Consider the following 14569-nt stretch of genomic DNA (forward strand, 5'->3'; position numbering starts at 1 on the left):
ATGAGACGACGTGTTGGTGCATTCAAATTCTAAGCATGCCAATGTTTTTCTTAAAATGTTAAATATTCTCAGTTTAAAAATCTATATTCTATATTCAGTTGTCAATAAAATATGGATTTATGAGATTTGCAAATATTGCACTGTATCGTGTATCTTTTGTCGTGTCTCCCTCCCCTCATCCCCAATTGATGCTCAATAGGGTTTAAGTGTGGAGACATGCTTGGCCAGTCAAGACCCTTTACCCTCAGTTTATTGAGCAAGGCGGTGATCATCTCGGGGGGGTGTTTGGGGTCATTAGCATGTTTGAATACTGCTCTGCAGCCCAGTTTCCGAAGGGAGGAGATCATGCTTTATGTCAGTATGTCACATTACATGCTGGGATTCATGGTTCCCTCAATGAACTGTACCTCCCCAGTGCACTCATGCAGCCCCATACCATGGCACTCCCACCACCATGTTTGACTGTAGGGACACACTTGTCTTTGTTCTCTCCACCTGGTTCCCGCCACACACCATCTGAAACCAAATAATTTCATCTTGGTCTCATCAGACAACAGGAGATGGTTCCAGTAATCTATGTCTTTAGTCTGCTTGTCTTCAGCAAACGGTTTTTGCCTTGTTTCTGCTTTCTTGTGCATTATCTTTAGAAGAGCCTTCCTTCTGGGATGAGAGTCATGCAGACCAATGCATGCAATGATGCATTGTGCAGCATATAGTCTGAGCACTGACAGGCTGACCGCCCCATCCCTTCAACTTCTGAAGCAATGCTAGCAGCACTAATACATCTATTTTCTAAAGACAGCCTCTGGATATGACACTGAGCACGTTCGAGTGTGAGAGCAATAAAACCAAATTTAACACACCTGCTCCCCATTCACACCTGAGATCTTGTAACACTAACAAGTCACATGACACCGAGGCGGGAAAATGACTAATTGTTTAACAAATATGTCCTCAAACTGTTTAAGGAGGTCAGACTTCCCACTCAGGCACATAACATACAAATTCCACACAAAAGGCCCAAGTTGACAAGAAAGTTCAAAGAGGAACTTTGTTGCTGTATAGTGACAGTGCTAAATTTTGCACTACCATACTGCCTAAAACCGTGAACCATCCATTGCAAAAAATATGTAACTGAGACAATACAAGACAGAAAAATTGCAATCAGTCTATCAATTATCTATAAGTGGCTTTCACACATGTTTTAAGAACTGGTGTACAGGTCTTTCCACTTATATTTAGAACATTCCAGACCACAAAAATTGCACTGATGGTTTTAATTTATTTGATCTTACTTTTGCTGTTTGTTGTTGCTCATATTTGAGAGGTTTTGACTATTGAGAATGAGTAAATCTGTATCCTTATGATCATGAGAGTGCCCTCTAGCTATTGCCTAAATCATTTTCCCACTTGAATTAGGTCATTACTGGCTAAGCATACATAAACTCTTTTTTTTTTCCAAAGTGAGAACTGCAGCAGAAAAAAAATGAACAGCTGTCAATAAGCTGTAAATGAATGAGGTATCAGACATGACTTAGACATGAGGTTCAGTCTCCTCTCTTCTCCTCAGGTCAGAATGACTAATCACCATCACAAGTATTTGTCAGTGGAAAGGTGGAGACCAGGTGAAGTAAACCACCTGGAGGGCTGGAGAATCAACAGCTGTTTCCTGTCACAGCACAAAGTCATTGGCGATTCTGTGATTTGTTGCTGTCAGGATATATCAAGAGTGAGACATTCAGCTTCCCTGAAGATGATATTTTGACCTCTACACTTGTTTAGATTAAATCTTTTAAGACTCTTGGCTGCAAAGGTGCTACACCTTTAGGGGTTTATACAGAAATAAACTTACAAAGAAGAGTTATTTGCTTTGCATTCTCCTTTAATACTTTGGCAAATAAGTGACAGTTATTTATATAGTGCTTTTGGGGTGAGTAACAAAATACAAAAGACTTCAAATCCTCTGAAGACAAAGCTAACAGAAATGAAAAGCAATCAAGACAATTCAGAAATTAGTCTAAATAATTTCTTTTAACTCTATTCCTTGTAGGAAGTCTATATTGCTCTAGGATTTAATAATTTCTTTAAAGTCTTCTTTCCTTGTACTTGTCTACCAAACATTTTTAGCTTTCCCCCCCTAGAATACATAATATTTCTTGCAGAATGTCACTGTTGGCCCCAAACCACCAGTGGATACTGTGACTGAATGTACATTTGTCTAGGAGATTTCACTGCTGTCCTGAACTGTTAACAGACATCTGGAGCTGAAACAAATTTCAGAGGGTTTTTATAAATCAGGTCAAATCGTAAACACCATCCTCTGTGTTCTCTCCTCGTGTGTGTTCAGCAAACAACTCCTCGGGGAAGCTGCTACTGTCCTGGTTTGCCCCAACCTCACACATGAGCTCTCAGGCTGATTGCCTGTAGGGTGTCAAATTTGTCTGTCCAAAAGACAAAAATCTGTTTTTGTTTTTTTTTTTAAAGATGAGCTTTAATTTAATAAAATATCACTCAATTTGATCAACATCGTTTTTATATGTGTGGCAGTTGCTGCGGCATCTCTGATGGTTTCTGAGCCCCATATGTTAGAAAAACGAGACACTCATACTGTATTTTAATGGAACGCTCTATTTGATCCCCTTTATTGCCCTGTAGAGAACATATTCCCTCGAGCCTCCTAATTTTGCCATGGTCAGTGAGTTTACAGAAGTTCCTTTGTAGCCATTCTTGAATGAAAACAAGACTTCACACACACACAAAGGGAAAAAACACGTATAATTTTTTTCACAGGAGGAATTTGAGTTGTTTTTTGGCCTTATGCTCTGTCAGCTGTTGCTGCAGTGAATGCTGAAACTGATGAAGCATGCTATGACATCAAGCAAGAAAAAGGCTGGCAGAGAACCACCCACTCAACCACAAAAGCTTGTTACAGATGTTCCTCACTCCAGCACACCTGGTCTCTATAAGTCAGTGACTGCACTATTTGAAACGATACGTCACTTAGACATCTGAGCATAGCTCTTAAGAAAACATAACTTGATCCATTAAAGCTTACAAGTTGAATCCAGGGCATCTTCGTTTATGCCATGCATACCTTCTTCTTTGATATTTTTGTACTTCTCAGTAATTACCTGTCAATCAAACACTGAGAAAACACGGTATCCTTGGAACTGGTCTTGATATATCCTGAACAGTTATACTAACAACTACGGGTACAGGAGCTTATATAGCCAATGTTGTGAAGGGGAGGACAAAGCAAGAAGATAAAATAAGATTCAATTAAAAAAATGTGCAATCACACACAAGAAAAGCACAGAAGTGTTTACTGAATAAGGGATACTTTTGTTTGTTTGTTTTTCTCAAATATGATTTACAAGAAGATTGTCATTGTAAAGTCTGAGTTTTACATTTAATGGATCTGACTGTCAAGCTATAGTCCTCTAGTCTTTTTTAACTGGCTGTAATTCTGTGCTTAATTATATCTGTAGGGTAACTACTGAGTCACATGTACCAGTTGTAATGACACAAATACATATGTGACAACTTCAGCCTCTTTAAAACACAAATGCTTGCTAATGTGATATTCAAAGATTAAGCCATTAAAAAAAAGGAAAAATGTGGGAGAGGTCAGAGGTATTATTGGGATTGAGATGCAATTGGATATCATCTGCACTGAAATGAAAAGCAAGAGTTTTAGTGTGATTTCACCAAAAGCGAACATAAAGAAAATAATACCAGGCCTAACATTGAACCTTGGGGAACTCCGCAAATCGTTTATGCTAGCATTTATTTGTTTATTTTATCAGTAACCACATTTCTGTATGTTTTCTTCTTACAATAATTCTTACCATGCACTGTAGAGCTTTCACAAACTGAATATTGAGCACTTACACATGAAAAACATATGAAGTCATTTTAGGCAGTTTTAGGTAATCTACAGTATATATCAGGATTACATATATAGTGCAAGAAGAACGACAAATTGTGTGCTAGATAATATAAATATATTATCCCATTTGTAAAGCAGAAGGTTGTATTGCAAACAAAAACATTTTGATTTGAAACCCTATTGTTATCTTAAAAACTGTCAAAAGTGTGCACTATCCTCATCTAAGAATTTGTCTGAAGCAGACTTAAGTACTTTTTGTTCATTCAGGCACTAAAGCACAAAGATAAGCTGGATGTAGAATCACGTAAAGCAGTCTACCAAATGAATTACCACTAAAGTTTGCACATTTTTAGCTTTCAAATTAATTTTTGCAAACCCCCCCTACGGTGGCCCTGAAGTGCAAACCACAAAAACAAATCAAAACGAACAAAGCAAATGGACATGCAGCATGAAGTCCAGAAGCTCTGCTGCAGTTTCACGTGCTCTTAAGTATAGTTTATTTTAGTCAAAGCTTCCACACATAAACAACCAGGGTGGGAGAGTAAGAGCTCTTGAATCATTCTATAAACTGTTTAAGAAGAGTGTGACGCAGCAGAAATGGAGATGAAAACAGAGAAATTTGCAAACAGACGAATTTTGCAATCTAATTCGACTGTATTGTAGAAACTACTTGCGAAAAAAGAATAAGGAGAGTGAGAATTTAAAAGTAGAGTCAAACTACTTAAGCAGAGAAAGAGAGGATTTTTTGTAATCATTTATAGACGTAGGAGATATCATACTGAAGGGATTTAAAATGTTGCACTTGTATATTTTAAGTCATTCTTGATTGTTTCCAGACTTAAATCTGAGCATGTCTTAAGGATGCAAACATTTTAAATCAACAAAGTTTTTTGTTTGTTTTGTACACAGTAGAAAAATTGATGAACTACGTGGTTTAAATTTTGAAGACACTGGGCATGCTTATTTCCTTTTCCTTCATTATTTTCTTACCTGCACTGATGGCCTTTAGTGTGTGTGGATATGAGCTATGTTCTGACTCCATCCATGGTGAGACAGATTGGCAGATACAGATATAGAACACGGCTTATTGACTGGCAGTCCTGCCCATCTGTTGCGAGAACCATTTCCTATGATGTGTGAGATTTTAATCTTTTGATTTCCTTTTTCATTAACAACCCTTATATCTGAGAGACGGGTAGTGGAAGATGAGAGCCCTGATCTGTCTCTCTCTATATTTGAAAATCTGGAGTCTGGACCTCCAGCACTGGGGTTTGATAGCTGGTGAGGAAGCACTGTAACCAAAGGGTGACTAAAGGTTCATTTTAGACAGGAAACAATATGACTAACAATGAGCAAGACCAGTGTTTATAGAAGAAAGCAGAGCGTTAAAAGCGATACTGTGCAATATCTTCTCTTTCTGATAGTAACTGGATTTGATTAACAAAAAAACACACTTTAAAGTATCAGGGTGATAATTAACCGCCTTAAAATAATTTATTTTCCTGGCATCTTTTAAAGCAGTCTGCTTATTTATTTTCTGCAGACTGAAAATAAATCCATGTGCCATATTGCTTAGGCTCATGGTGCAATGATATTATTGTAATATGCTATGTATGTAACATATGTAAGATTTATGTGTGTTAGATTGATATTCTAACACACATGAAGGAAGAGCCTTTATAGCACTGTGCAGGGTTTTCCAAGCTGATCATAATTAGCCATACAATGCACTAATGTAAGTACATACAGACAAATAGGGTGACAAGATGTGAGATTTTTAAGAACAGAAGCAAGACAAATTCCACTCTAGTGTTTTTTCAGGCATCAACATGCTGAACTAAGAATTATGCCCTGAGTTCATTCAACCTGTAATGAACTGCTCTGTTGCTTTCTTTTATGAATGATCCCTCTGATCAACTGAGTGATCAAAGCGGCACACACTTAATCACAGCTCTTCTCCATGAGGTAAAGAACTCAGAGAGGTAAACATTCCATCTGGAGAATGAAACAGCCGGGACCTTTGATGGGTCAACAGCATCAATCAGAGTTTACTGTCCTGATCAGTGCTGAACCAGGGTTTTTATTGACTGTGCAGGTGATAAATAACCTCCACTGAACTATATTTAGGTGCAGAAGAATGATCCACCTCCCTGGTAGTCTCTCGCTTTTGTCTATGAGATTATTCCCTTTAGTTTCCATTCAGTAGCTTGTAAATTATTCTGGCAGTGCGGTCAATTCATGCTTTAAGAAAAGACGCCTGTTTGCTTCAAGTACCAGCAGATGGCGTCATAATAAGTCAGATATACTGACTGAAATAGATTGAAATAGATGAAATAGATTTTAAATGGTTTAGTGCAATCAAAATTGGCAAACAAAAAAATATGTTCTTTTTTTTTTACTCGACTTTAGCAGTTTCCAGCCCTGCAGAATTTTTTTCCCCTTATGGTCATAGGTTTGTTGACGTCCAAACATTGCAGCCCTTGTTGAAGAAGGCTCAGATTTGCTGGTCTAACACCAAAATTGTTTTTTCAAGGTTTTCCATCAGAGTTTGTAACCATGGCTGTGGACTTGGCTCTAATTCTTCCACACTTACAGAGGTGTACCACTGACATTTCGCAATAAGTACAGCTTTGTGCACTGGAGACCTGTCAAGACATGAAGACAGAAACACTTTTTTCTCCACACTCCTTTAAACCAGCAAAAGGGTCAGTTTTTCTCTTCACTTTCATGTTTTGATCTCAGCCATAGTGCAGCCTGGAACACATGAACAGAAAATAGAACTTAGTTGTTGTGTTGCAGGTGCTGTGGGTGCAGATGCAGATCATTCCTGCAGTGCACGTCATACACTGAGGTTTCCAAACTCTGTGTGTGACCGTGGTTCACCACCAGACCGAGCTTTTCCATCATCGTCTTCTACTGCTACCCAGCACGACAAGAACATGAGCCAAAACAGAGTTCACCACCACAGGAGCCACACAGACACACCCCAGGGGTATACACTCACACAAATGCACACGCCCTGTGTCGGACACACCCCTTGCCAAGCGCATCAGAAATGCCCCAAGGTATGGCAAAACACAGTTGCTCCATCAAACATTGGCTACAGCAAGCCAAGGAGTGTATGAGAAACAGTCTTGCATGTGAGGCTAAAACCTTTCTATCTTCTCATGCACAACAGAAGGTACTAAAACAGCTGAGCTGAACTGAAACTTGATCCTAATTACACATAAATCTTGCTAAGATTTCTAGCTTCATTATGTTAGTGCGTGAAATAGCTCACCACAAAATAAAACCAGAAACTGTCAACCTAAAGCTTTGATTTTGTACGCAAAGCATCAAACGTTGCGCTGTCCATTTTTTATGCTCTACTTGTATAATTGGTGTTCTCAGTTTTAACTTTGAACTCTTTTTAGAACTGTGTCATGTATATGTTATTTAGGATTTTGTTGCTTTATGAGTTTTTCCTCCTTTGACAAGAAATAGTCAATGAATGATGCACATTGACAGGTTAATTGCTCTCTAGTGTGTTGTCAGAGATAACCATGTTGTCCTCTGGGAAATCAAGGAGGAAGGTTTACTGTTGAAAACTGAGAAAATTAGGAGGATGGAGGAAACTATTACTCTGTCACGTTACTTTTCATAACTGACATCCTTGAAAGAGCTGTGAATCCAGTTTAACATTGAAAATGTCACAAATTCCACCACTGTAATACATTCTTCCCCATCTATTAGCTCACTGTGCAGTGAGTGCAAAAAGCCACCACCTGTGCAGATCCACAGCAGATTCCAAACTATTAATTCTGCATACACACTCTCTGTTTTCAGGCTTTCCAGTCTCCAGTCCGAATGCCCTCCTTTCAGGAAGTGGGACAAAGGAATTTTTTGAGCTGCCCACTGTGATTCATTGCTGACACACACACACACACACACACACACAGTAGGTTTAGCCTTTATTTTAACTTAGCTCATTATTCATGGCTTAGTTTTAACACGACGACCGGCGCTCTGACTCAGAGGGGTTCTGGAGGAGAGTCAGGTGGAAGTTGAAAAAGAAAGAACTCTTCTTCTAGAAAGAGTTTTGTTCACGTTGTCTTTGTTTTACTATCAGGCAATGTAGTATCAGAGAATCTAAGTGTGCAGTTTTAAATTGGTTTAATATCGTTTTTTTAGTCCCAAGAAGCAAAAAGGAAACATGGATTTTAAAAAATATATATGTTGGCTGTAAAGAATGTGCTATTCCTTTAGTGCACAAGAGCTGGCATTAAACAAATGTAGGTTGTATGAAGACACAAGACAATAATAATGCACAATTATAACTATTTTATTAGTGCTTGATATTCTTAGCTCGAACACGTCGTTAATTCTTAGTTTAACAGCTCTTTCTTACATGTCTGCATTGCCTTATAGTGATAGACCGATTAGTTTCCGCAGCACCTGAAGAGCCGCACGCAGCTCCAGTGGAGGAAAGGAGGCGGGGCATTGCGCACCACGGGAGGAACTGAGATGTGAGCGGGTCTCTCTGCTGGATGCAGCCAGAGTTGAGTCCCACGCGTTTCAGCAACAGCAGGTCCACGGGCTTGACTAAAACCGAAGGGTTTAAAACTAGATTGGAAGAAAAAAAAAAACTTTGCAGGGGGTTTATTTGTTTCACCAAGAAGCGAAAAGAAGAATCCCGGGTCACTCTGGATTTATTGAGAAAGTCTCAGTCTTGAGAGATTGTCCAGCGGAATATGATTTGAATCAACAAGACGTACCGCACTGTTGCTCAATAACAGAAAAGCAGGTAAGTTTGTTTCCAACTCCGCTAGTTTCCAGGCTTTTTTTTTTTTTTTTTTTTTTTTTTTTTTTGTATGTTCTGTATATTCATGTATATACTGTATATTCATGCGTAAAAACGCAGAGTGGACCCTGACCCTCTCCTCCCCCTGCTCTGTATATCGCAGCCTGTTTGGAAATGTTTTTTCTGGCTCCTCACACCATTTCACCAACTTCCCATTTGTGTTTTCTGAGCCTCTAGCCATGACTCACTTTCCTTTCAAACTGAAAACATTTTCACTGTTTTCCACCTCGCCTTTTGTCTTTTGAAAAAAAAAAGAGAGAGAGAAAGAAACAGTCATGCTTAGAGGTTGTGATCTTTTTGTGTTTGGTGCAGGTGCACACTAATGTGCCCCCAATTACTCATAACAGATAAAAAGCAAGTCTTTGCTTCTCCTGACCCTGTCCTGGGATGAGAATGTTTTATAATAGAATCCTACATTGTTTAATGCTTATTTTCTTTGGCACACTATCGTCATCCTGCTGTGTTATTCCGTTTTTAACATGTATGAGTACCGCTTTATGTTTTCTGCCTTCAAGCACCTGTTAGTGCTGTCTGTGTGAAAATCTTCTCCGTGAAACATATGTTGCATCTGAAAGCTGAGTTTTCTCCCCCAGACTTGCTCTACAATAGCAAATGAGCTCGTACTATTCAGACATCGATATAAATCAGGCAGATAGCGCACACTGGGGGGTTCTGAATGAACTTATGCATAGCTATGGGCATGAATATAAAACCAAAACTAACTGTGCAGCATGTTATTGGCTTGTTTTGGTTTACAGCCTGTCTCTGTGTGTATGAAGACACATCCAGACAGAGAGCATGAAAATGCGCATTTTGCCAATTCTCTCTGGTGTGGCTGTTGCCCCCCCCCCCCAAAAAAAAACCCCTCCCAGTGGATTACCATTTAGTTGGTGGGGTTATTTATCATTTTGCTGGAAGGTGCCCCTTGCCTTCTCCCTCCCACCTCTTTTGTTTTAATTGAGTTTATCTTTGCTCCCTTGGGTACTTGCTGTCTAAACTTAGGCCAGTGCCTGCTTCAGCGTGTAGAATGGCCTCCTCTCGGGGTGATTCACTACTTTGCTTTGTGCTGTGGTCACATGGGAGCAGAGCAGAGCACCACAGAAGTGCTCGCCCAAGTCTTGTTGCTTGTTCATCCAGTGGTCAGTGAAGGCAGATGTTCAAGTGTCCATGATAAGAAGACTGATATCAAAGTTCTGTGTCACCAAAAAGCCTCCAGTGACTTGAGTATGACTATATTAATTGCTTGTGGTGATGTGAGTAAACCCTGACTTTACTGCCTGACAGAGTTCTATTTGTGAGTCTAAATAAGGGATTTGAATCTTCCAAATCAGCACAAACTGGAGCTTTTCCCCAGAAGTTCACACTCTACACAATTAAGGCTACCTACTCAGAGAGGCATGTGATGAATGCTTTAGTGCTTGTTGTTATAGCAGCGATGTTTTAATAATTCATTTCCCGTGTCTCTTATTTCTGGAACAGGATGAATCTCTGTTTGCTTCATGCCATCATGTTGCTGTGGGCCATTCGCTCCAGCGTGCAGGGCCAGTGCGATAGATCATCAGAGGATACGAAACTCAACCTCTCTGTCACCTATGAGCTCCCATCGTTTACTGCAGAATTCCCAATCCAGAACATGGTGATACTGGATGGAGTCATCTATGTTGGTGCTGTAAACAGAATATATGCCCTGGCCCCAAACTTGAGAAAGCTGTCAGAGTACCACACAGGTCCGCTGCGTGCCAACGAGACCTGTGGCCAGAAGCTGAACGGAACAAGCAGCAGTGGAAGAGTAGACAACCACAACATTGCCTTAGTGGCGGAGAACATTTACGACAAGGGGTTGTACAGCTGTGGCTCAGCAGATAACGGTGTTTGCCGCCGTCACGTCCTGGATGATGGCGTGAGCGCAAAAAGTGTAGATGAAGAAGTCTACTGCTTTGCCGACAAGAAGAAACTAGAAACCGGGCAACCCGATGACTCAGATGTTGTAGTCAGCCCTTTGGGCTCCCAAGTGCTGAATGTGGAGAGCAATGTTATCCAATTTTTTGTTGGGAACTCAGAAATTCCCGGCAGAAGAAACATCTCAAGCAGTGCAAAACATCCCCACACCCTTTCTCTGCGGAAAATGAAGACAAGCCAGAATGGTTTTACTTTCTTCTCAAACAGATCATACATGGACCTGATTCCATCTCTACGTGGAAATTACTACCTGCGCTACGTTTACTCCTTCCAGAGTGGACCCTTCACCTACTTCCTGACCGTGCAGCAGGTGAGCAAGGACTCTCAGGCCTACCACTCCCGCATAGTCCGCATGTGCTCCGCAGACTCTGTGATTCGTCGCTACGTGGAAATGCCCCTTGAATGCATCAGCACCGATAAGCGGCGGCGACGGCGGCGCTCTGGGACAGTTGTGAAAGTGTTTAATATCTTGCAGGCAGCCTATGTCACTAAAGCAGGAATTGACCCGGAAATCCAGAAGCACCTGAAGGTGGAAGAGGACGATGATGTGCTGTTTGCTGCCTTTGCCAAAGGAAAGCCAAACTCTAAAGACCCAACACCTAATTCAGCGGTTTGCGTGATTGCCCTGAAACAAATCAACAGCATGTTCAAAACCTACATGGAGAAGTGCAACACCATAGAGCCATACCACTTCACTGGTTTAGACAAGAAGTCCTGCTACAATGTGGTAAGAGTTGGGAGTGGGAGGGGCTTAGAGTTCAGTAAAAGTCATTGTAGACCAGGGGTGGGGGAACGCCAGGCGTCAAAGCCGGTGTCCTGCAGGTTTTAGATGCATCCTTGATCCAACACAGCCGATTTAAATGGCTAAATGACCTCAACATGTCATGAAGTTCTCAAGTGGCCTGGTAATGAACTAATCATTTGATTCAGGTGTGTTGACCCAGGGTGATATCTAAAACCTGCAGGACACCGGCCCTTGAGGCCTGGAGTTCCCCACCCCTGTTGTAGACTTTGAGGGGAAAAAAGAACAATCCCATTAAATAGAAAAAATGTATTTGGAAATAATGTTTGTCTTGCTTTTTATAGCGTTTCTCCATTTAAATTAAAAAACAAAACAATGTCCATGTATTGTTTCAAATACCTGGTCTTTCTAAGATGTAATAGTTCTTGCAGTTATGTTCCAGTACAAGTCTGCAATGACTATTGCTGCATTCACATGTATTTTTCTGGCACTTTTTATGACTAGAGTGAGTTTTCCTGAAGGAAGTTTTAGAAGTGTTCCAGTGAAGTTTTACAAAGATGTCTGATTTTAATCTTTTAGAATTATAGACTTTACCTGTTAGACTAAATCCCATTTAGTTTGTTGGACGAAGAGACTGTAAGTTACTAGGTGGCCTCAGGTTCACACAGGCGTTGTATCTACTTGTGCTCGTCTAAGTGCCCTTGAGCAAGACATTGAAACATAACTTTGACCTCTGGCACCTGTTTTTAGGGGTGTACAGTGCAGTCTGTTGGTCAGGGGCAGCTCTCGCATTGTTGTGGCTCAGTAATCCAGCACACTGAACATGAAATTATAGAATGACAGCGAGCTAAAATTCCTGACCTTCAGCTTTAATTTGAAGTTGTTAACGTGCATATTAGATGAACAGTGTACAGCTTGTTGTCATCTCAAAAGACTCATTCCACATTTGGAGCAAGTTGGGAGGATGATCCATAATAAACAAAGACAGTCATGTAGATTTTTTTTTTATACCAAAATCACCAAACGTTCTTGACTTGCCCAATCTGTCCAACTCATCATATGCTTAACGTGTGCTAACGAAACATCATTTTCTAAAATAAGCAAAAATAAGAAAGAAACAGAAAATGTTGAACAGCAAAAGATCAGTGTGGATCTTTCCGTGAGAGAGTTTATAGTTTCAGTCATTATATTGAAAAAGACCGAAGTATTAAATACAATTACATTTTCATTGCATGTTGATTGGATCAACATTTAAAAACATCTGCCTGATGCTGTGGGCCCTGGGCCCTTTGCTCTGTTCTTCAAGTCAATACTGAGAAGGTTTGGTGGTTAAGCACATTTCCTGCTCAGAGAGGTTGCTACTGTCAGAGAGTGCAGTTGTCAAGTTAGGAGATGCTTTGCTCTGCAGCAATTTTCAGGTTGGTGGCATAAGTCAGAATAACATCCCCATAATGAGAGCCCAGGTTCCAGCATAAGACTGCATTGTAACAAGATGAGTAGCAGTAAATACTTAACTAACTACTTAGTGTTTTTAATGTTGTGGCTATCGGATTTGTTTTGGTTTTGTAAAATTTCTTTACCTTTAATCTGATGTGGAAGGATCTCTGAATTAAATCTGAAAGTCAGCTCTAGCTAATATGCTAGAGAAGTCCCCCCTCCTCCATTGCTGTTGCAAAATTGTTGAAGCTGGTCATCTTTTCTGCTTCGCCTCTGTCCTCTGATCTATCAGCAATGGCCCAATCAATCGGCTGAATCATCTGATCAATAATGACATGAAGTTAACTGCTGACCACCCTGACAAAGGGCCTGTCAATATGTGTACTAGAGCTTGCCCCTCCGTGACTTCATCTTTACTTAACCTCGGCATCATCTTTACTTAACCTCGGCATCAGTCAGTACTGTATGTCCCCAGTCAGGCACAGGATTACCTCGATATATTATGCAGTGAATAGGTTGTCAAAGGGCAAGCACACACAGGAGTAATGAGAGAGTCGAGTGGAAACAGCCAACACACTCCAGAGGAAAACTGCTGTCAAAACACTGGGCGTGTGTGTTACTACAGAGGGTCTTTTTGTGTTACGAATTTGCTTTAAAATCTTTGGATTAGCCTTCATAGTAGCAACATTTATTGGCGCTTGACTGCAAACCACAACCATGTGCCATATCTGGGGGTAAAAAGCATTTCTGATTGATGAGGTTTGCACAATTTATCCTTTTTGTTATAGACTGTGTACTCCCGTGAATGACTTTTACATACTAGGCTGCTGTGTTTTAGACATTTTAGTGGATTTTTCTATCTTTCTAAGTGTCCTTCTTGCACAAAATAAAAATCAATAAACAGACAGTTTAAATTAGCTTGAAATGCATAACCCATTCCAGTAAACAGCAAGTCTGCAATATAGTGTAATCCTCATGAGCAAAGATTTGTTTACATTCATTTTTTGCCATTGCTTGCATGCTTGTGGCTTAACAATCCTATTTAATGAACCTTTAGAAATGACATGTTTGCAGAACTGTGTTTTTGAATAGTCTGAAATATACATGCTTATTCCATGCATTTCCCTCACACAGACTTTAAGAATTGCGATTTAGTTTTGAACAATCAGCTTGCTCTCATTTAAAAAGATTCAGTCAGTGCTAGGTGGCTAGCCTTCCATCTCCTGCTTCCATGAGAAGGAAACAGGAGACAACTGAATGTATCGGCCGTAGCTTGTTATCACCAATATCCGATTCAGCTCATCAAAGAAGGATAACTGATCCGGATCAGTGCATCCCTAATCATTTAGAGAGTCTTTTGTTCTGTGGTCAGAGTATCTCCAGCTCTAGGTTTGTAAACTGCAGGTGCCAACAGTTGTTCTTTTGGTCTAAAGATCCACTGGACTGCCATTTGAACCAAAATGTACAACTAATGGAGAACTGGGTCATGTGCTGCTAAACAGCACGAGAGAACAAGAATACCATCACTAGTTGAATTCTAAGACTGCAGAGTTTGGTGCTTATCCATGGGATGAGGAGCTCACTGATGAGGCAGATGATGAGATCATTAGTCATTAACACAAAGTGTGTGTAGTATTATACTCTACTCTAAAAGGTGTGAGTACGATTTCTGTCATGTCCTAATGCATGCACTGTTTGGACA

General features: G+C 40.2%; 1 protein-coding gene across 2 annotated transcripts in view; it reads left to right on the forward strand.

Moving 5' to 3' along the window:
* The first annotated feature begins 8382 nt into the window (after positions 1-8382).
* met (MET proto-oncogene, receptor tyrosine kinase) overlaps positions 8383-14569 on the forward strand; it is a 66057-nt gene continuing 59870 nt past the window's right edge. For both annotated transcript variants that reach the window (XR_005613847.1, XM_031736253.2), the window contains exons 1-2: positions 8383-8672; positions 10209-11415. Coding sequence is in view for 1 of the 2 variants with exons in the window: in XM_031736253.2 (XP_031592113.1) it covers positions 10210-11415 (1206 nt within the window). In the remaining variant the exon portion in view is untranslated. The remainder of the gene's footprint in view (positions 8673-10208; positions 11416-14569) is intronic.

Source organism: Oreochromis aureus, linkage group 7 (genome assembly GCF_013358895.1).
Source record: "Oreochromis aureus strain Israel breed Guangdong linkage group 7, ZZ_aureus, whole genome shotgun sequence".
Classification (NCBI taxonomy): domain Eukaryota; kingdom Metazoa; phylum Chordata; class Actinopteri; order Cichliformes; family Cichlidae; genus Oreochromis; species Oreochromis aureus.